General features: G+C 44.7%; 1 protein-coding gene across 1 annotated transcript in view; it reads right to left on the bottom strand.

The window, feature by feature from the left end:
- The window catches only part of LOC143818313 (sodium/hydrogen exchanger 2-like), a 180,540-nt gene that overhangs the window by 148,318 nt on the left and 9,996 nt on the right, over window positions 1-22,226 (bottom strand). The window contains exon 2 of the mRNA XM_077299665.1: window positions 10,758-11,221. Coding sequence (XP_077155780.1) covers window positions 10,758-11,221 — 464 coding nt within the window. The remainder of the gene's footprint in view (window positions 1-10,757; window positions 11,222-22,226) is intronic.

Here is a 22,226-nt window from a genome sequence, read left to right as displayed (position 1 = left end):
GGCACATGACATTTGTAAATCGCTTTTTATTCCGATTTTTGTGAGGCAGAATGACCAAAAACCAGCTATTCATGAATTTCTCTTGGAGGGGGCGTTTATACCGTTCCACGTTTGGTAAAATTGATAAAGCAGTTTTATTCTTTGGGTCAGTATGATTACAGCGATACCTCATTTATATTTTGTTATGTTTTGGCGCTTTTATACGAAAAAACTATTTTATATAAAAAATAATTGTTTTTGCATCTCTATTCTGAGGACTATAACTTTGTATGTTAGCTCATTTTTTGCGGGACAAGATGACGTTTTCAGCGGTACCATGTTTATTTATATCTGTCTTTTTGATTGTGTGTTATTCCACTTTTTGTTTGGCGGTATGATAATAAAGCGTTTTTTGCCTCTTTTTTTATGGTGTTCACTGAAGAGGTTAACTAGTAGGACAGTTTTATAGGATAGATCGTTACGGGCGCGGCGATACTAAATATTTGTACTTTTATTGTTTTTTTATTTAGATAAAGAAATGTATTTATTGGAACAATGTTTTTTTTTCTTTATTTAGGAATTTTTTTTTTTTTTTTTTTTTACACATGTAAATATATATTTTTTTACTTTTGCACAATGTCCCAGGGTGGGACATCACTATATATTATCAGATTGCTGATCTGACACTTTGCAGTGCACTGTGTCAGATCAGCGATCTGACAAGCACTGCAGGAGGCTTGCTGGCGCCTGCTCTGAGCAGATCCACAAACTGAGTGGACTGTTGACAGTTTCTAGGCCACAGGGCTTTTCTTGCAGTATTTCATTCTGCTACTTTGATTGAAATTATCTCTCTAAGATTACAGTGATAGATTAGCGATAGTGATGAGCGAACATGCTCGCCACTACTCTTTACTATTTAGTATCGCCATGCTCGGTGTACTCGGCTAGCACAGAGCATTTCCGGGATTATTCGGCGGTAACTGCAGTCTCCAGCCAGTAGTGTTGGCGGACTTTAGAGACCCAATCACGGTACAGGGATTGTCTGCCAGGCAATGAAACGCCGCAGCCTTCTTTGTTGTGGTCGTGCAGTGATTGGCTGGGCCATACAGCATCATCCTGAGTATAAAAGACTTGGCGCCGCCCTGCTCGCCGCATTCTGCTCCTATTTAAGCGAGAGTAGGGAGAGCTGCTGCCATGATAAGGTCAGAATCGTGGTCTTAGAGTTAGTGTAGGTCTGCAACTCTTACATCCACAACTCCTCAGAAACCAAAAGTCCTTTGTAGGGCTAATTCGTGGGTCCCGATATTGCAGCGCTAGGTAGGCAGGGCACAGCATATCCACATCAGTGCAAGGCCTGCAGGCACTGCATGTGCGTCTATTGGTCCCACTGCATCCTTCTCAAAGCTCCATAACTGCCTGCTGCTGCTGTAGCAGCTTATTTACTGTCTATATACCTATTTTTTTTAAAAAAAAATTCCCCCCCCACAAAAAAAATACAGTCTGTTCTGTCAGACTGAGGACTGTTGAAAAGTTATAGTTTGTCAGGCATACGTAGCATAGTTGTGTGTGCTACCCTTGTGCCTTTTTTTGTTTGTTTGTTTTAAATTCACCGAAAAAAGCCTCATATATCTGCGTGCTCCAAGTTTGGTCATGGGAGGCTGGTGTACTTATTTTTTGGCTGTTTGATACTCAAATTCTATACAGCGCTATTTTGCATCAAAAAAATTGAAAGGCCACAGATTTGCCAGTGTGATATTTCCGTTATAGCCGTCATATATCTCTGTGCTCCAAGTTTGGGCATTGGAGGCCGGTGTACTTATTTTTTGGCTGTGTGATATTTAAATTCTATACAGTGCTATTTCGCATCAAAAAAAAATTCAAAGGCCACAGATTTGCCAGTGTGGTATTTCCGTTACAGCCGTCATATAGCTCTGTGCTCCAAGTTTGGGCATTGGAGGCCGGTGTCCTTATTTATTGGCTGTGTGATACTCAAATTCTATACAGCACTATTTATCATCAAAAAATTCCAAGGCCACAGATTTGCCAGTGTGGAATTTCTGTTAAAGCCGTCATATATCTCTGTGCTCCAAGTTTGGGCATTGGAGGCCGGTGTCCTTATTTTTTGGCTGTGTGATACTCAAATACTATACAGCACTATTGTGCATTAAAAAAAAATTCAAAGGCCACAGATTTGCCAGTGCGGTATTTCTGTGAGAGCTCTCATATATCTCTGCTCCAAGTTTGGGCATTGTAGGCCAGTGTACTTATTTTTTTGGATGTGATACTCAAATTCTATACAGCGCTTTTTCACATAAAGAAAGATTCAAAGGCCACAGATTTGCCAGTGTGGTAGTTACGTCACAGCCGTCATATATTTCTGTGCTCCAAGTTTGGGCATTGGAGGCCGGTGTACTTATTTTTTGGCTGTGTGATACTCAAATTCTATACAGCACTATTTCACATACATTAACTTTAAAAAAAAAAAAATTGAATACAGTCTGTTAAGTCAGGCTGAGGTCTGCCTGGTGTTTGGGTTTAAAAAATCTTAGATTTGCAGGCATACTGATAACATATTATTTCGCTACTAATAAAGACATTTGTGTTGAGCATTTGAAATAGTGCAGTAGTCCATTTAAAATGGTTAAGGCAAGGGACGGGGAAGTGGACGTGATGCTGATCCAGTGCATCCAGAGGACGAGGCCGTGGGCAAGGTGAAAGTGGGCAACAACAAAGACCCACATCTTCTCGCTTGACCTTCCTGTTCCAGTTTCTAGGGGACCGCAGCACACCACTATTGAAGCCGGAGCAGTGTGAAACAGTTGTTGGTTGGATAGCGGATAATGCTTCCAGTCACTTAGCCACCACCACCATCTTGTCTTCCACACGGTCAAGACTGAGTAGCTGTGAGTGTGGCCAGGATATTCCTCACCCTGATCCTCCTTCCTCAAACCATGCCGAGTGCCCTGAGACAACTGATCCCACACTTGGACACTCTGAAGGTCTGTTCAGTTTTTTATTTCATGATTCAGAAAGAAGTTGACCGGCAGAGGAAGTGGGGAAAGATGAGATCGCATGTAGAGCTGCCCAAAGCTTTGACCAGCCTCGGTCACACGAAGGCGATGGTGAGAAAGTGTCACAAGAGGTGGACGATGATGAGACACAATTGCCAGAAAGTGAGGAGGAGGAGCAGGGTGCTGATGTGGAAGACGAAGTGGTGGATGACATAGTGACTGACCCAACCTGGCAGGAGGACATGCATAGCGAGGACAGCAGCACAAATGGGGAAGGATGCATATCCCCCAACAGGCAGGAAGAAGCAGTGTGGTGGCCACAGACAGAAGGCGTGCATCCGTTCCCCGTAACACCAACATGAGTGAAGTTGCCATTCCACCCGTGAGATCGTCCCGAGTCTGGCTATTTTTTAAAGACTCTGCCGATAACCCCAAACAGGCCATTTGCAGCACCTGCCATGCCGGCATCAGCATGGGTAGCAAAACAACCAGCCTGACCACCACCAGCATGATCAGGCACATGCAAGCAAAGCTCCCGACTTTGTAGGCCGAACCCCAGGCTCCAGTACCACTGCCTGCTGGTCACACCACTGCTTCTTCCACTGTTTTGAATAGAAGCCAAACCCCAGTACACAGTGCATGTGAAGATGCCTCTAGCCCTGCACCTGTTGTGGCCAACAGTCAAGCAGCACCATCAGCAAGGCCGTCCACATCCTTGTCGCAGCACAGTGTTCAGTTGCCTGTAACCCAGTCTTTGGAACGCAAGCGGAAATACCCAGCCAACGCCCCACAGGCCTCAATTCTAATATTTCTCTTCTGCTTGCGCTAAAAATGCTGCCTTTTAGGCTTGTTGAGACAGAAGCTTTCTGCAACCTGATGGCGGCGGCCGTCCCAAGGTACTTGGTCCCCAGTCGCCACTATTTCTTCCGGTGTGCCGTACCGGCATTACACCAGCATGTGTCCCACAACATTACCCGTGCCCTCAACAATGCTGTTACTGGGAAAGTCCACCTAACCATGGACACATGGACAAGTGCTTGTTGGCAAGGATGGTACATCTCAATGACGGCACACTGGGTTAACATGGTGGAAGCCGGGACCCAGTCGGACCTTAGGATGGAACACATCCTCCCCACGCCGAGGATTGCTGTCCCTATATCAATCAGGGTTGCCCCCAGTTTACAGCTCCTGCACCTCCTCCTCTTCATCCTTCATCTCTGAAATCAACACATCAGTGAGAAGCTGGAAGCACTGCAGCACTGCCTCAGCCAAGCGGCAACAGGCTGTGCTGAAGCTAATCTGCATAAGTGACAAACTGCACAATGCAGAAGAGTTGTGGACAGCGCTGAAAGAGCAGTCAGATGTTTGGATGACACCGCTGAACCTACAGTAAGGCATGGTCGTGTGTGACAACGGCCATAACCTGGTGGCGGCTCTGAGGCAAGGTGAGCTCACACATGTACCTTGCTTGGCACATGTGCTTAACCTCGTGGTTCAACGTTTTCTGAAAAGCTAACCGGAGCTGCCGGATCTGCTAGTGAAAGTACGCCATCTGTCTGCCCATTTTAGAAAGTCAGCTACAGCTTCAGCCGCCCTTACCGTGCTTCAGCAGCGTTTTCAGCTTCCAGCTCACCGAGTGTTGTGTGATGTCCCCAAGTGCTGGAACTCTACACTGCATATGTTGGAAAGGATTTGTGAGCAGAAGAGGGCCGTTGTTGACTACCAACATCAACAATGCCGTCGAATTTCAGGTCAGACTCTACACATAAGACCTTAGGAGTGGACATGGATGTCAGACATATGTAACATCCTCCAAAACTTTGAGGACTAGACCAAGATGGTGAGCGGCGATGATGCCATAATTAGCATCACCATCCCGCTTCTCAGCATTCAGAAAAACTTTCTGCTCACAATCAAAGAGGATGCATTGCAGGCGGAGCACGAGGACATAGAGCAAGGAAACATACAGGGGGATTACACGCAGCCCAGCCTCATGTCTTCTCAACGTGGATTGGTAGGCAATGAGGAGGAGGAGGAAGAACAGGAGCTAATTTCATGCACTATAGACGGTACTACAAACACATCTGTATTAGTTTCTGTTCAGCGGGTATGGCCTGAGGACAGGGAGGAGGAGGATGAGGAGGACAGCATGGTCAGTCGTCCTGTTGGTGAGGACACGGACGTCTTGCCTGTGATCAGTCTGGCACGCATGGCTGACTTTATGTAGCGCTGCATTTCACGTGACCCTCGGATTATCAAAATTTTGGGTGACACTCATTACTGGTTGGTGATACTTCTAGACCCATGCTACAAGGAGAACTTTCAATCTCTTCTGCCTGAGGCAGAGAGGTGTACTAAAATGTTGCAGTACCACAGGGCCCTTGTAGCAGAATTACTTAGAAAATTCCCATGTGAGAACGCTGGCAGCAGGCGTCAGAGTTTGTTGTATAACCAAGGACTCCAAGGAAGAGAGACAGAAGTACAATCCAGCTCAGGCAGGGGAACAATGGCCAAGTTCTGGGACAGTTTTCTCAGACCCTCCCATCGTGGCGGCACAGAGGCAAGGGGTGCTGTCACAAGAAGTGCAATGTTTGGGAAGATGGTGAGGGAGTACCTTGTAGATCGTACAAACATCCTCTGTTATTCCTCTGTGCCTTTTAATTATTGGGTATCCAAGCTGGACACGTGGCATGAACTGGCTCTCTACGCCTTGGAGGTCCTGGCCTGCCCTGCTGCTAGCGTTCTGTCAGAGAGGGGTTTTAGTGCCGCTGGTGGAATTATAACAGATAAGTGCATCCGCCTGTCAACTAAAAATGCTGACAGGCTGACTCTTATAAAAATGAACAAGGCCTGGATTGGGAAAGACTTCTGTACACCACCAAGTGAAAACAGCGAAACATAACCTCAAATGCATTCTATCTTTTGGGGAGGTGTATTCTCATGCACCTGTTCACAACCACATATGGGTATATGCTTCCAGATTTGGTCTGTTTCTTCTTATCCTCCTCCTTATCCTCATCCTCCTCATCCAGAACCACTATATCACCAGGGTGAATGTGGTCTGTACGGTGCATTTTGGCCAAGGGTGCTGTGATGGCACTTTTATTTTTTACAAAAAGGACAACACATTGGGGAATTGGGCATGACATTACATTGGGCCTTCTTCTTAACTAGGTCTCTTGCGATCTGTCCTGTACCTGCCAGTAGATCACCAGTGTGAATGTGCTCTGTACAGTGCATGTTGGCCAAGGGGGCTGTGGTGGCACTCTTATTTTTTTTTAAACTCTGCCTGTGGTGGTTTGATCTAAATCCTTGTGGCTTTTAATTTCTAGGGGTTTATGGCCCCTCGTCTGATGAATCCATGATATCTCAGTTTCATCCAATCTTGAAAAGTGGCCACTTGAAGGTCTGGGTGAAACTAGAATTACTACATAGTGTAAATCACAATATAAGACCAGAGAAACATGACTAAGACAAATGCCAAAACTGGGGTACCTGTACATGTACAGTGTGCTGAAGCCTGCATAATTGGGGACGCCCCCTTGCAGTGTAGGTAATCTCCCAGGGGTTCTCTGTCTTGGTGTTGCTTCTCGGATATTACAGACGGATGATATTTAAAAGCCTCTTGGTGATGATCTAAGTAGACTGTGTGAAGTTAATCTTCATATATACATAATCAGTATATGTATGTAATCCTTATATGTACTTATTAACCTTTGTATGTTATTGTTAACATATACAAAAATGTACACACTCACACTATTCAATCTTAATATTCCTTGAATTTTGTAGTTTGCATTGAAATTGCTTTGTATTGCAAGGATTAGCCTTTTCTAAAGTCGTATCTGAACCTTAGTGTTAAAAACATGGCAAGCACAATTGCCAAATTCTCCTGTAAATTTTACTGCAAAGAGGGAACAATCATACCATTAAAAAATACGAGTGGATTTTCATGGGCCCATCCAGTATGTGTGTTCCAAGGCATAATGGGGTGCATATGACTGACTATGCAGCAGGGCTGGCCTTGCTGCCAATGTGTAAAACAAAGGAGTATGGGAGCACAAAATGCATATTGTGAAGTGGATTGTCATGGGGCCATCCAGTATGTGGGTTCCAAGGCCTAATGGGGTGCATATGACTGACTAAGCAGCAGGGCTCGCCTTCCTGCCAATGTGTAAAACAAAGGAGTACGGGAGTACAAAATGCATATTGTGAAGTGGATTTTCATGGCCACATCCACTATGTGGGTTCCAAGGCGTAATGGGGTGCATATGATTATGCAGCAGGGCTGGCCTTGCTGCCAATGTATAAAACAAAGGAGTAAGGAGTACAAAATGCATATTGTGAAGTGGATTTTCATCGGGCCATCCAGTATGTGGGTTCCAAGGTGTAATTGGGTGCATATGACTGACTATGCAGCAGGGCTGGCCTTGCCGACAATGTGTAAAACCAAGGAGTACAAAATGCATATTGTGAAGTGGATTTTCATGGGCCCATCCAGTATGTGGGTTCCAAGGCGTAATGGGGTGCATATGACAATGCAGCAGGGCCCGCTTTACTGCCAATGTGTAATACAAAGGAGTACGGGAGTACAAAATGCATATTGTGAAGTGGATTTTCAGGGGCCCATCCACTATGTGGGTTCAAAGGCTTTTTGGGGTGCATATGAATTGGTAGCAGGGCAGGCCTTGAATTCAATGCAACACTTTTTCAGGAGTCCTCCCCGGACATCTTATGACAGGGGTATTGTGGTGCATTGTAATTCTTGGCAGCCCATCCACTCACAGCATAAGCTACAACAGCTTAGGAGACCCACTGTTTAATAATGGCCCTTTAAGATTAATGCCACCTGATGCACCAGTAAAAATAGTCTCTGTGACTTTAAGAGTCCCTCCTTCATAAATGAAACAAGATGGGTCTGCTTATGTGTCACACGCCACATGGCCAGCTAGGGGTGTTACATGTTACAATGACATTTCCCAGTGAATGCATTTGTAGTGGTTGAAAGCAATGTTAAAGTTGAAAAACGCTTCAAAAACGCTGCGTCTGAACTAAGCCTAAGTGGGGGAGGAAATTTTTGGTCTAGGGTTAAATATTTGGCCTTACAGGCAAGTCATTAACCTGCAAAAGATGTACCTTTACATATTATCAAGCAAAACCCGTTTTGGTTTCATTTTCATGTGTCTTTTGTGGCACCGGGAAAATTGGCATGAATCTTGGAAAAAAATGATTAAAGCTGTGAACTAGCAGTCAGGAATGCTTCCAGGGGCGATCCCCATGATGTCCCTGTGTCATTTGAGCAGTGTTTCCATCATTTTCAGACGTTTTTATACCTTAAAAAGACCCCCGGGGGGGATCGTGGTAAAAATACTCGGGTCTCCCATAGACTTACATTGGGCTCATTGCTCGGGTCGAGTACCCAAGTATTCCAATTTGCCCGACCTGAGCAACGAGAATCCGAGCATTTTAGTGCTCGCCCATCACTAATTAGCAATCTGAGGATGCTGTTAACCAAAATTCCTTACCGTATCTTGACTTTAAGGACCCCTGAGAGTGTAACATGTTGGTTTAAATAAAGTAAGGGTCATAAGGGACATACAGTAGGTAATGTTATTACTTACAGGTTGTGATTACTAAATATATTAGTCAAACATGGGAGAAGAAATGTGTACTATACACAATGTTTTCAAGGATTGGTTTGTAAATTTTTTCTTTTGGCTTATGATTCGTAAAAGGCCGTTCTATACCCTAGATCTGTTACTGTTTTTCCCATGAATGTTTAAAGGGCCACTGTCACCCCCTCCAGCCGTTATAAACTAAAAGAGCCACCTTGTGCAGCAGTAATGCTGCAGTCTAACAAGGTGGCTCTTTTAGTTTTTGCTTCTGTTATTCCCTCAATAAAGCGTTTTATAATTTTCCCCAAATACCTATCTTTGTACCTGGAGGCAGGTCTGAAGCCTCCTCTGTGAAGTGCCCAACTGCCATCACTCATCTCTTCTGGGGCGATGGTCGCCGCCCCCTGCGCGCTGTTCTTCTTAAATCCGGTGCCTGCGCTGTGCGTGCCTGCCTGGGGCAGGCGCAGTGTTCATTGGCCGTCATAGCTCAGATGCCGGGTGCCTGACTGCGCCTGCGCGGGCAGTGCGGCCACCCTGTTACTGAATCCCCGCCCCGCACTGTGTTATGCATTATGCACAGTGCGGGCAGGGATTCCTGGGCATGTGCACTGCGCTTGTCAGACGCTCCCCCAGGTTCCCCGCCTTCCAGCGTCGGTCTGTGCAGGAATCTGCCCAGGAATCCCAGCCCGCACTGTGCATAATGCATAACACAGTGCGGGGCGGGGATTCAGTAACAGGGTGGCCGCACTGCCCGCGCAGGCGCAGTCAGGCACCCGGCAACTGAGTTATGACGGCCAATGAACACTGCGCCTGCCCCAGGCAGGCACGCACAGCGCAGGCGCCGGATTTAAGAAAAACAGTGCGCAGGGGGCGGCGACCATCGCCCCAGAAGAGATGAGTGACGGCAGTTGGGCGCTTCACAGAGGAGGCTTCAGACCTGCCTCCAGGTACAAAGACAGGTATTTAGGGAAAATTATAAAACGCTTTATTGAGGGAATAACAGAAGCAAAAACTAAAAGAGCCACCTTGTTAGACTGCAGCATTACTGCTGCACAAGGTGGCTCTTTTAGTTTATAACGGCTGGAGGGGGTGACAGTGGCCCTTTAAGGATAATGCTAATAAAGAACCTCATATACCTTTTATACTAATATTCACGTTGTTTTCTGCTTTATTTTCTGGCACCAGATCTGGTGGGCTCAGTCAGGGTGATACAGAGGGAGGTGACGCAGTCAGTCAGGGGTGATACAGGGGGAGAGGGGCTCAGTCAGGGTAATACCGAGGTAGGTGACACAGTCAGTTAGGGGTGATACAGGGGGAGTGGTGCTCAGTCAGGGGGATACAGAGGGAGGTAATGCAGAGATACAGAGGGAGGTGACGTAGTCAGTCAGAGATAATACAGGGGGAGAGGGGCTCAGTCAGGGTGATACAGAGGGAGGTGATGCAGTCAGGGGTGATACAGGGGGAGGGGGCTCAGTCATTCAGGGGTGATACAGGGGGAGAGGGGCTCAGTCATGGTGATACAGAGGGAGGTGATGCAGTCAGTCAGGGGTGATAAAGGGGAGAGGGGCTTAATCAGGGGCGATACAGGAGGAGGTGGTGCTGTCAGGGGTGATACAGGGAGAGGTGGCGCAGTCAGGGGTGATACAAAGGGAGGTGGTGCTGTCAGGGGTGATACAGGGAGAGGTGGCGCAGTCAGGGGTGATACAAAGGGAGGTGGTGCAGTCAGGGGTGATACAGGGGGAGGGGACACAGTCAGTCAGGGGTGATACAGGGGGAGGTGTTGCAGTCAGGGTGATGCAAGGGGAGATAATTATTTACTGAGATAATGACTTTTGGGTTTTCATTGGCTGTAAGCCATAATCATCAACATTAACAGAAATAAACACTTGAAATATATTGCTCTGTTTGTAATGACTATCTAATATAGGAGTTTCACTTTTTGTACTGAAATAAATTAACTTCTTGATGATATTCTAATTTTGTGAGATGCACCTGTATATATTTATATTGTTGCCTAAAATACAAAGGCCCCTTAGAGATAATCTTCAACGTGCTTAGCTGTTCAGAACAACAGTAATTTTGACTAGGGGTGCCCGCCACGATATATACTGTACATAAATATATATGTAAAATGTTTAGCTTAGGTACTCACCACTGTAACAGCATCATTCAGCAAGGATTCCCCAAATACTAAAATGTATAATTGTTCATTAACATGGATATTTTCAAACACCGCTAGAACGGCCACTGGATCTACAGCTGAAATTAGGCTGCCAAACAATAGGCATTGTAACAAAGAAATGTTTAATAGTCCGAAAGCTTCAATCTGACAAATCCCAAATAAGGATAAACCAATCCCAAAGGCATTCCAAAGAGTACCCACCACGGCATACAAAAATATTGTGCCCACATTGTCAAAGAAGGGGCGGGTGGGGAGGAAATAGCCGGCGTCTAGCACAATTGGAGGTAGAAGATACAAGAAAAAGACATCCGTTTTCATGGCAGGAGGAGACTTTTCATTGACAGCAAATATAATCCCACCAAGGAGAAGTCCAACCAAGATAAGTAGGCAGCTCTCTGGAACTATGGTATGCAGCCGGTGGTAGAGATGGAAACCTGTGTAAAAAGGTGAATAAAAGGATGTAATGAAATGTAGTGGTGTTAAAATAGAAGCAATCTCAAACCCCATGAACTTTGATTACTTTGTATCCTGCTAATGGAGAGAGGTTGTCACAATGTGCTGTCTCCATTAAAGGAATGCAGCCTTCGTAAATGTCCCATGTGTTCTACTCACAACCCTATTGGCTTGTGCATATTTTCTGTTGTAGTGCGATGCGACAACACATTGGATCGCACTCCGACAAATGTTATTCTATGGGCCCGTGCAAATGTCTGATTTTTTTTTCCTCAGACCGAGTCTGTCTGAGGAAAAAAAATAAAAAATTGCAGCATGTACAGTTTTTATCCATAAATCAGATTGCACTCAGCCATGCAAGTCAATGAGTTCGTGGAAAAAAAATCAGACTGCACTCCGATGACATGCTAGTGCAGTCTGATTTTCCTGGACTGACAGAAAGGACAAGATGGAGACATTTTTTTTCATGCTCTCCTCATCCGAGAAAATCAGCATACCATGATCAGAGTCCGATCAGAGTGTGATTGGTATAATCGGACCGATTTTCTCGGATGAGAGAGAATACACTTGGGTGACCCTAGCCTATTACAGACATTCAGACGAGATGATTTTAAGGTGGCAGACGCACATTAATGAATTGTGTCACTTAAAGAAGCAACTAGATTGTAATCAACTGTAATTTTGGTGTCACCAAGTAGTCTCACACCACACTACTATTCCCCCATATGGTAATATAACTGCATGGAAAGCACTGTATCCTATCACTGTAATTTCTCCTTGTAGGATAAGGTATCTGGCGTCACCCTTAGAGTTAAGGCCCCGTCTCACATAGCGAGATAGCTAGCGAGATCGCTGCTGAGTCACAAGTTTTGTGACGCAACAGCGACCTCAGTAGCGATCTCGCTATGTGTGACACGTACCAGCGATCAGGCCCCTGCTGCGAGATCGCTGGTCGTGTCGGAATGGCCTGGACCTTTTTTTGGTCGTTGAGGCCCCGCTGACATCGCTGAATCGGTGTGTGTGACACCGATCCAGCGATGTCTTCACTGGTAACCAGGGTAAACATCGGGTTACTAAGCGCAGGGCCGCGCTTAGTAACCCGATGTTTACCCTGGTTACCAGCGTAAATGTAAAAAAAAAACAAACAGTACATACTCGCCTTCTGATGTCCGTCAGGTCCCTTGCCGTCTGCTTCCTGCTCTGACTGAGATCCGGCCGTACAGTGAGAAGTGAGAGCACAGCAGTGACGTCACCGCTGCGCTCTGCTCTCACTGTACGGCCGGATCTCAGTCAGAGCAGGAAGCAGACGGCAAGGGACCTGGACACCGAAAGGCGAGTATGTACTGTTTGTTTTTTTTGGTAACCAGGGTAAACATCGGGTTACTAAGCGCGGCCCTGCGCTTAGTAACCCGATGTTTACCCTGGTTACCCGGGTGCTGCAGGGGGACTTCGGCATCGTTGAAGACAGTTTCAACGATGCCGAAGTCGTTCCCCTGATCGTTGGTCGCTGGAGAGAGCTGTCTGTGTGACAGCTCCCCAGCGACCACACAGCAACTTACCAACGATCACGGCCAGGTCGTATCGCTGGTCGTGATCGTTGGTAAATCGCTTAGTGAGACGGGGCCTTAAAGGAAATATGATGAAACTCTCTATGTCCATGTTCTCATGTTGAGTATTTGGCTAGTTTTTACCTCAGTATCTGTAAGCCAAAGCCAGGAGTGGAACAATCAGAGGGAAAGTATAATAGAAACCCGTCACCACTTCTGTATTTATCACCCACTCCTGGTTTTGGCTTACACATACTGAGGTAAAAAAACTCATCAAATAATCAACATGTGCACGTGGCCTTATAAAACACACCTTTGGCATCAACATGATGGCAGAAATTTCCAGTCACTAAACTTTTAATAGAGATATCTTTTATATATTTTATGCCCAAGGTGCGACTCACAATGCCTTTTCATTTGTGAGGATAGGAATCTGTGTATTATGCTTAAAGGCAGGAAGTTACAATATGGGCCAGACTTATGCATGACCTCCTTGAGGATACACATATGGTATAGCTAGGTTCTATAGAAGAGGTCTTTACAGCAGAATAAATGTGACAGAACAGCAAGATGGATTTCCATATACAAACATGATAGATGATGGGACAGATCCTAGCTAAAAAATGTGGTGTAAAGTTTCACCTTTACAAAGGAAAAGCTTTTAGATCCGGTTCAAACAATATTTTCCCAGTGCATTTTTTTTCTTAAATACAGAAAAATACCAAGTTTTTGCCATATTTTTGAGAAATCATGAGAAAAAAAATGATTTGGTTATGCAACGTGTGAAGCACAGCCTTAAACTACGTTTAAGATGAAAATACATCTAGTAACATTTCCTAATAGTTTCTTTAAGTGACTGTCCTGTAACAAATCCATATCTAAATGTCCCTTGGGGCATATGAATTTCGTAGGGGAGTGTAGCTAACTTTTAAACCCTGTCTATTACCTAGAACAGAGAGTGGGGCCCTGGAGCTGGATACAGGTGGGTCCTTGGCACCCCAGTCTGACATTGGATACCTATAAGTGCTGACAACCTTCCCTGGTAATGACAGCTGAGTGAGGCCATGCTGATCACCTGGTTCTGCTAAACAAGATGGGAAAGTTCTAAAGGAACAACCCTGTTAAAAAAGTGGTACATTTCTTTTGATATGAGCTGGTTCTTCTAATGTCATTTCACCAACGAAGCAGATCTGGTTGAAAAAAACAAGAGCCTACTAAGTCACATTTTATGTACAATTTAAAATGTAATATAGTTTGTTCAACTTTTATACGGAAACTAAATAGACAGTAATGAATATGAAAATTAACAATAACCATTAACCCCACTTAGCTATGTCAGCCATACATATGACACACTTAACTGCTCCCAAAACTGGAGGCGAGCTAATGCATGTATGACACCCCAGGGTCCTGGTTGTCACACTGACATTGCTTTCCTCATGGGGAGAGTGATGTCAAGCTTGGAAGCAAGGGAAGATCTCTTCTATCAGGTAACCACAAAGAACACAACATGTTCACACTCCAGGCCAGAAGGGGGAGCCCTGGCCCAGTGGCTCCCCTATATATATATACATTCTGGTTTGGAGGGAAAGCAGTCAGTCTGTCAGAGGAACAGAGCAGAGAGAGAAGGCCAGACAGCAGACTGGAGCAGTCTGAGGCTGAGAGGAGAGTTGGGGAAGGCCAGAGAGGAGTTTGTCATGGAACTTCAGTTAAGGCGGAGCTGGTACGGAAGGAGAATAGTTGAGCAGACGTGGGGGGTCTGCAGCTCCTGGCGGAAAGAGGAAAGAAGAGAGATGTGTGACGGGCCGTGCAGCCAGAGGTGCTGCAGCTCCTGGATAGGGAAACAGAGAAGGAAGAACAGCGTATATTGAGCATACAGGAGAGGGAAGCGCAGTAGAGTGACACCAGGAGAGGATAGCAGCGTGTGGGCTATCTCCCTGTGGAGCACAGATTCCCGGTAGTCGGAAGACCAAGGTTGTGCCAGACTCTAGGAGGCACAGCAGAAATCAGTAGAACAGCTGGATAATTACACGTAATCTGACCTAATACCCAGGAGACACAGTGACACATAGAGCCCGGGTCGTGACAGAGACCATGTGAAAAGGCTCAAGTCACCTGTCATACGGGTTTGTGTCCCACCTTTATGGAGGACAGAGAGAGCTGTGAGGACCTTGATTGAAGCCACAGGCAGCAAGGGACTACATCAAGGTGCTGGTAGGAAGGCTTCTAACTCCACCTGGTAAAGGGGACTCTGAACTTGTTTCCAAGCCAGCCGGACCCTGCCTGTACCTGTGATCTGGTGCCCTGGACTGTGGATACCTGAAGTCTCCAGTAAACCAGGTAAAGAGACTGCAAACCTGTGTTCTTTGTTTCTACATACACTACCCACCATCACCAGCTACACACCGGGAGCCCTGAGGATCTACTTCACCTGTTTGAAGTTATACAATCTAGCTGCCATAACATCACCCCAGTGGACCCCTTGAAGCAGCGTTGGTCCCCTCTAACCTAATACCACAGGTGGCATCACAAACACAAACTGTATTAAACCCTTAAAATACCTTTCCCCTTTATTTGGGCGCCCAGGGCCACAGACCGGGTTGCAGCCACTGTGACATCCCCTTTAAGTACTGGACCCGGTACCGAGTAGCCCACTGCCCTGGCGGGCGACTCACATGACCGGGAAGAAATGTTCTGTCTTTACTGTAACGTGACATTACAAAGTAACAGAGTAGTCTGAAAACCAGTCCATGATATTATACAACAAGGCCAATACTTCATTGATTGGATAATCCATAAGCATTAGTATTTAGTAACACGGCAACACATTATTTTCTTATCTACTTTATCCCTTTCCTAAAATCAAACACATTTAGCAACCATGTTTAATATAAATTTAACCCTAACAATGTCCATTAAAGAAATAGATACTGTAACTAATGCATCTGAGGAATAGGCGTCCCCCACACTCTTGTGAGTGCAGTATGTTTTTAGTGGGAGTAGACGATTTTTAAAGTGACGCTGCAACCCAAAACCTAAATGTGACTATACATTTTCCATGTTTAGTCAGCGTACCTGGTGCCCTTCATCCTGATGTTGTAGCCTTCCTTTGTCAACTCAGCGACCCCTTCTCCACTTCTTCAAAATGGCTGCAACAGAGGCATGGAGAGCGCTGTGTAAAGTGTAAACTATGTCACCTCTACCTTTTCATTGGTGTGGAATGAACCAGTACTGATAGTGATAATGATGGTGACCCATATCGCTGCACAGAGAAGACATGGGAGAAGAAGTTCAGATTTTTCCCATGTCTCTGGAGGAGCCATTTTTGAGAAGAAAATGAGCTGCTGATCTGACAGAGAAAGCAGATGGCAGTAGGATAGAGGGAACCAGGTGACTATACATGAGAAATGTATGTTCACAGTTAGTTACAGGGGTGGAGGGTCACATTTCAGGAAGTCAGTCACCTCTGAATTGCCTAAGTGCAGTTAGAACAGACTATGGATTGCTATCACCTTATCTATGATGTGCAAGGTGTAGTTTGCACTCAGTTGTAGTTTGGAAGGAGAAAATAATGTTATACTTAAACCATAGTTTTTCCATTAAAGTCATCTGAGCAGTCATCGCTGTTCTTCCAATTGTGCTCACTGTTCACTTTTTGAAATCCCACTCACCACAATCATACAGTAAGCAAGACCTCAATCACCTGAATAATGGGCTTGATGGAAAGAAAAGCAGCGTCTGCTCAGTGCTGCACTCCATCACCGCATGACTGGAACAGGACTGGTAGAGCACGATTAATAACATTTTCTTCATTCACTGCTTTCTGTAAACTACAACCTGGAAATTACCGAAAACTTAACAAGCTCTTCACTTACATTCTGAGGCGACAAGTTATCTCCATTGTTTAGGTTCACTTATGCCTACAAAGCACCTGTTGTCCCAGTCGGGGCTGCTGTTTTTATTTAATAAAACAGAATGCAGCCCCAGAAAAATATTAGAAAAATCTCCAATTAGCAAAAATTGTTTAGAAAGGTGCATAATGTCCCCCCAAAAGACGCAAATATTTTAGCAAAAGTTAGCATAGGGTACAGTGGGTACGAAAAGTATTCAGACCCCTTTAAATTTTTCACTCTTTGTTTCGTTGCAGCCATTTGGTAAATTCAAGAAAGTTTTTTTTCTCATTACTGTTCACTCTCCACCCCATCTTGACTGAAAAAAAAACCTGAAATGTAGAAATTTTTTCTACCTTGCCTGTTTTCACCTGTGTGACCAGTCCACATTTTAGAATTCTGACCAGAGTCACTTTATGTGGCAATAACTCTGGAAAACTTCAATGGACTCCAGTGATGCTGAGATTTTTTTTTTTCGTGACAAATTGTATTTTATGTTAGTGATAAATTTAGGATGATATTGTTTTATCAGTGAAAATACTGAATTTGGTGAAAATTTTCCAAATTTTTATTTTTATCACACAAAATAGTTAACAAATAAAATTTCCCTCATGTCTACATCAGCATCATTTAAAAAAAAAAAATGTTACGACGTTAGAAGGGTTAAAAGTTGACCAGCGATCTCTCAATTGTCCAACTATAGTAAAGAAAATACCCAAAGTAACACCATATTAAAAACTGCACCCCTCAAAGTGTTCAAAACCACATTCAATAAGTTTATTAACCCTTTAGGTGCTTCACAGGAATTAAAGCAATGTGGAAGGAAAAAATGAACATGTTACTTTTTCAATGAAAAATGTTGCTTTAGCCCCAAATTTAGGATTTTCACAAGGATAAGATGAGAACATTTGTTGTGCAATTTCTCCTGAGTATGCCAGTACCCTACATGAGGTGGAAAACTACAAGGGTCAGATGGGAAGAAGCATCATTTCACTTTCTGAATGCAAAAATTGTCTGCAATCGAGAGCGGACACCATGTCACATTTGGGGAATCCTTGATTTGCATAAACAGTGGAACCCCCCCCAAAAGTGACCCCATTTTGGAAACTAGACCCCTCAGGGAAATTATCTAGATGCATGGTGAGTACCTTAAACCCCCAGGTGCTTCACACAAGTTTATAAGGTAGAGCGGTTAAAATAAAAAAAAATCAAATTTTTTTCCACAAAAATTATATTTTAGCCCAATATTTTTTATTTTCACAAGGGTAAGAGGAGAAAATGGACCCCAAAAATTGTTGTGCAATTTCTCCTGAGTATGTTGATACTTCATATGTGGGGGAAAACCATTATTTGGGCGCATGGCAGAGCTCGGAAAGGAAGAAGTATCATTTGACATTTCGAATGCAAAATTGGCTGGAAGCGACAAGGGGCATCAAGGTGCTTCACAGAAAATTATAATGTTGAGTCATGAAAATAACAAAAACGGTAATTAGACCTACCGGCAATTGTATTTCCAAGAATCCAATCTGACAGCACCATGGAGGATGTCCTTCTTATCCATAGTGGGTCAGGAAACCACGAGAGTTTAAAAGGACCCTCCCCCTACCACCCTTCAGTGATTTTCCAAAGTAACACATCTGGATGGATGCAAAAAAGAGAATTTTATTTACACACACAACTGTTATACATTTGTTACATCACATAAGTATGAAGTGTTCTTGTAATAGGGAGGGAACTAACAGTGCTGTCAGGATGGATTCCTGGAAATACAATTACCGGTAGGTCTAATTACCATTTTCCAGGTCACCACCTGACAGCACCATGGAGAAGTACTAAAGGAGATTTGGTCCTAGGGTGGGACTACTGCCTGACGAACCTTTCTCCAGATGCTAATTGGGATGACACTACATCTAGTTTGCAATGTTTAGAGAAGGTACTGAGACTAGACCAGGATGCAGCCCTTCAGATCTGTTCTGCCGAAGCCCCCCCTTTCTCTGACCATGAAGCTGCTACAGCTCTGGATGAATGAGCTTTAAGACTTTCTGGGGGACTCTTTCCCTGTGCCTCATAAGCTAGGCTAATTGTACAGTAGATCTGATCCATCTTGCAATGGTTGATTTTGATGCCTTTCTGCCCTTATTTGGACCCCTATAAAGGACAAACAAATTACTATCCTGTCTCCAGGTCCTAGTTGCCTCCAAGTATCTGAGTACTGTCTGCCTAACATCCAAGTTATGGTAGAAACTCTTTCTGTTTTTTAGGGAGCTGACAAAATGAGGGAAACACCACCTCCTGATTTATATTTGAATCTGAGACAACTTTAGGAAGAAAAGCTGGATCAAGTCTCAAGACCAGTCTATCATCGAACAACTGTAAATAGGGATTTTGAATGGATAGGGCCTGAAGCTCCTCCAGTCTCTTAGCTGACGTGATGGCTGCTAGAAAGGCGGTTCTGAGTGAAAGAACACCAATCTCTATATCCTCCGCTAGATCAAATGGTCGTCTGCACAACTCGTTAAGGACCAAGTTAAGATCCCAAGGTGGGATAGTCTTTCTTATTAAGGGTCTTAACCTTTGAACTGCTCAGGGGAATAGGACTATCCAAGGGTGGGAAGCCAGGGAAGAATCATAGAATATACTGAGGGCTGCTACTTGGACCCTCAGAGTAATGGGTCTAAGACCTTTCCTAAACCCCTGTTGTAAAAAAACAAGTATTTTGGGAATGTCGGGTTGGTCAGCATCAACTGTTGTGTCTCCACAGAAACTGCAGAATTTTCTCCATATTTTTAAATAAATCACGGAGGTCACAGGCTTTCTACTTGCTTGAAGAATAGAAATAACCCCCTTTGAGAGACCCTTACCTTTCGGAATCTGGCGCTCAGGTTCCAAGCTGATAACTGGAGGTTCTCTGGGTTTTGATGTAGAACCGGACCTTGGAGAAGTAGGTCTCTTCTTTTTGAAAGGAGAAAGGGTTCTTCTACAGACAACTACTTCAGTAAGGGGAACCAGCTCCTCTTGGGCCAGAAAGTAACCACGAGAATGACTCGTATATCTTTCTGAGAACCCTTGGAATCAGTGCGAGAGGAGGGAATGCATACAACAGACCCCTGCTTCATGACTGTGACAGGGCATCTACTCCCGCTGGGTTTTCTTGGAGGTTCAGAGAATAGAAGGCTCTGACCTTTGCATTCCGTCTGACCGCAAATAAGTCTACCTCCGGCGTTCCCCAGCGCTGGCACAGCTCGCTGAATACTTTGTTGTTCAATTCCCATTCCGTTGCTGATAATTTTTTCTTGCTTAGGAAGTCTGCAATCTGGTTCTTTGCACCTGCCAGGTGTACCGCCGAGATTGAAAGTACAGATTTTAGATGTTGCAATTTTGGATGTCTTGGACTGCCCTGATGATGAAGGAAAGCAAGCAACCGTTGTTGTGTTGTCTGACAGTATCTTTATGTGTTTGTTCTTCAGTAAAGCCTGCACTGAAGAAAGGACTTTCCAAACTGCATGCAGTTCTCTGTGATTTGAGGAATTCTTGCTGTCTTCTGAACTCCACTGTTCTCTGGACGTGTCCACCCCATCCCTGCTGGCTGGCGTCCATGGTTACTGTGACTTTTGGAGACTGAATCCACGAAACCCTAACTTGGAGATCCGACTCGGAGATTTCTGGGGATGATCCACCAGTGTAGGGATCTTCTGACCTGATGGGATAGACAGAACTCTTTGTCCAGTAAGCTCTGCCTTCTGTCCCAGGAACCGAGAACTGCCCACTGTAATTGCTGAGAATGAAACTGGCTCCAGTTGACAAAAGGAATGCAGGCTGTCATTAGTCCGAGGATCTTCATTGCATCCCTGATGGAGACCCGGCTTCTTGAGAACTGGCGAACCTTTTTTATCAAATCAGTTAGTTTTTCTTCTGGAAGAAAAGATTTTCTCACCCTTGAGTCTAGGATGACTCCCAGAAATCTTATTCTTGGTTTGGGTACTAGGTATGACTTTGACCAGTTCACTACCCATCCCAATTTCTGCAGCGTGGAGACCACTGATTGACAGTCGATTCTGAGCTGACTTACAGAATCTGCCACTATTGGGAAATCGTTAAAATAAGGGACTATCATGATGTTTTGATTTCTTAAATAAGCCACTACCTCTACCATAAGCTTTGTGAATATTCTGGACGCTGTTGCTAAGCCAAATGGGAGGCAACAAAACTGATAGTGGTAGACCCTTTCTTCTTTCTCCACCGCAAAACTGAGATACTTTTGGTGATCTGAAAAAATTGGCATGTGGTAATATGCACTTTTTAAGTCTAAAATGCACATTACCACCTCTTTCCCTAAGAGGGGAATTGTGGATCTTATAGATTCCATTTTGAACCTCTTGTACCCTAGCCATCTGTTTAGGTGTCTGAGGTTTATTATTCTGGATTCCCTCGAAGGCTTTTTTATGGAGAAGAGGCCCAAGTAATGTCCTCTTCCTATTTCTTGAGGAGGTACTGGACAGATTGCGGTCACGTGTAGGAGGTCCTGAATGTCCGACCACATAGGGGAGCTTAAAAAGAGATTGGCGTTGGACACAAAAAATCTTTCTGGGGGAAGGGCATTGAATTCTGTTCTGTACCCTTGGGAGATAACCTGGAGTACCCAAGGACTCCTGGAAATCTTTTTCCACTCTTCCAGGAATTTTGACAGCTGCCCCACTACTCTGTTGGCATCACTTCCTTCGGAACCCAGAGCTTGAGGTTGAGGAACCCGAATCTCTATTTTTGTTCCTACTTTCTCTCCCTTTGGGATAGCTCCACCTCCCTTGCTTTCCCTTCCCCCTATAGTCTGATCTTTGACTATAATAGGGTCTGCAAAATGGCTGGTACTTTTTACGGTTTTCTTCTGGAAACCCCTTCTTTTCATCTGAGGCCTTCTCTAGAATGTCATCAAGAATGGGGCCAAATACCCTACCCTCTAAGAAATGGATAGAGCATAGCTTATTTTTAGAATGAATATCTCCTGACCAGTTCTTTAGCCAGATAGCTCTTCTGGCTGCATTGGATAAAGACTGGCTGCTAGCTGTGAATCTAACAGACTCTGCAGTAGTGTCTGCTAGAAAGCCGGTTGCCAGCTTTAGTAGGGGAAGAGATTTTAGGATAGACTCTCTAGGGGTTCTGGATGACAGCTGTTCTTTCAAATCGTCTACCCACAAATGCATAGCACGCTCTACAGATGTTGCTGCTATATTTGTACGGATGACCGATGCTGAACTTTCCCAGGTTCTCTTCAAGAGTCCATCCGCCTTGCGATCCATAGGCTCCTTCAGGTTAGAGGAGTCCTCAAAAGGAATGGCGGTTCTTTTAGACACCTTGGCAAGTGAAATGTCTATTTTGGGAACATCCTCCCAGTCCTTGATCTCATCATGATCAAATGGCAGGCGAAGCCTGTAGTCTCTAGGAATCAATAGTCTCTTTTCCGCCTCTTCCCATTCTTCTAAAACCATGGACTGTATATGGGAGTTCACTGGGAAGACCTTTGAGGTCTGAGAACGTAGCCCCCCAAACATCTC

This window comes from Ranitomeya variabilis, chromosome 3, assembly GCF_051348905.1.
Source record: "Ranitomeya variabilis isolate aRanVar5 chromosome 3, aRanVar5.hap1, whole genome shotgun sequence".
Lineage (NCBI taxonomy): Eukaryota > Metazoa > Chordata > Amphibia > Anura > Dendrobatidae > Ranitomeya > Ranitomeya variabilis.
This window is presented reverse-complemented; position numbering and strand designations above follow the sequence as displayed.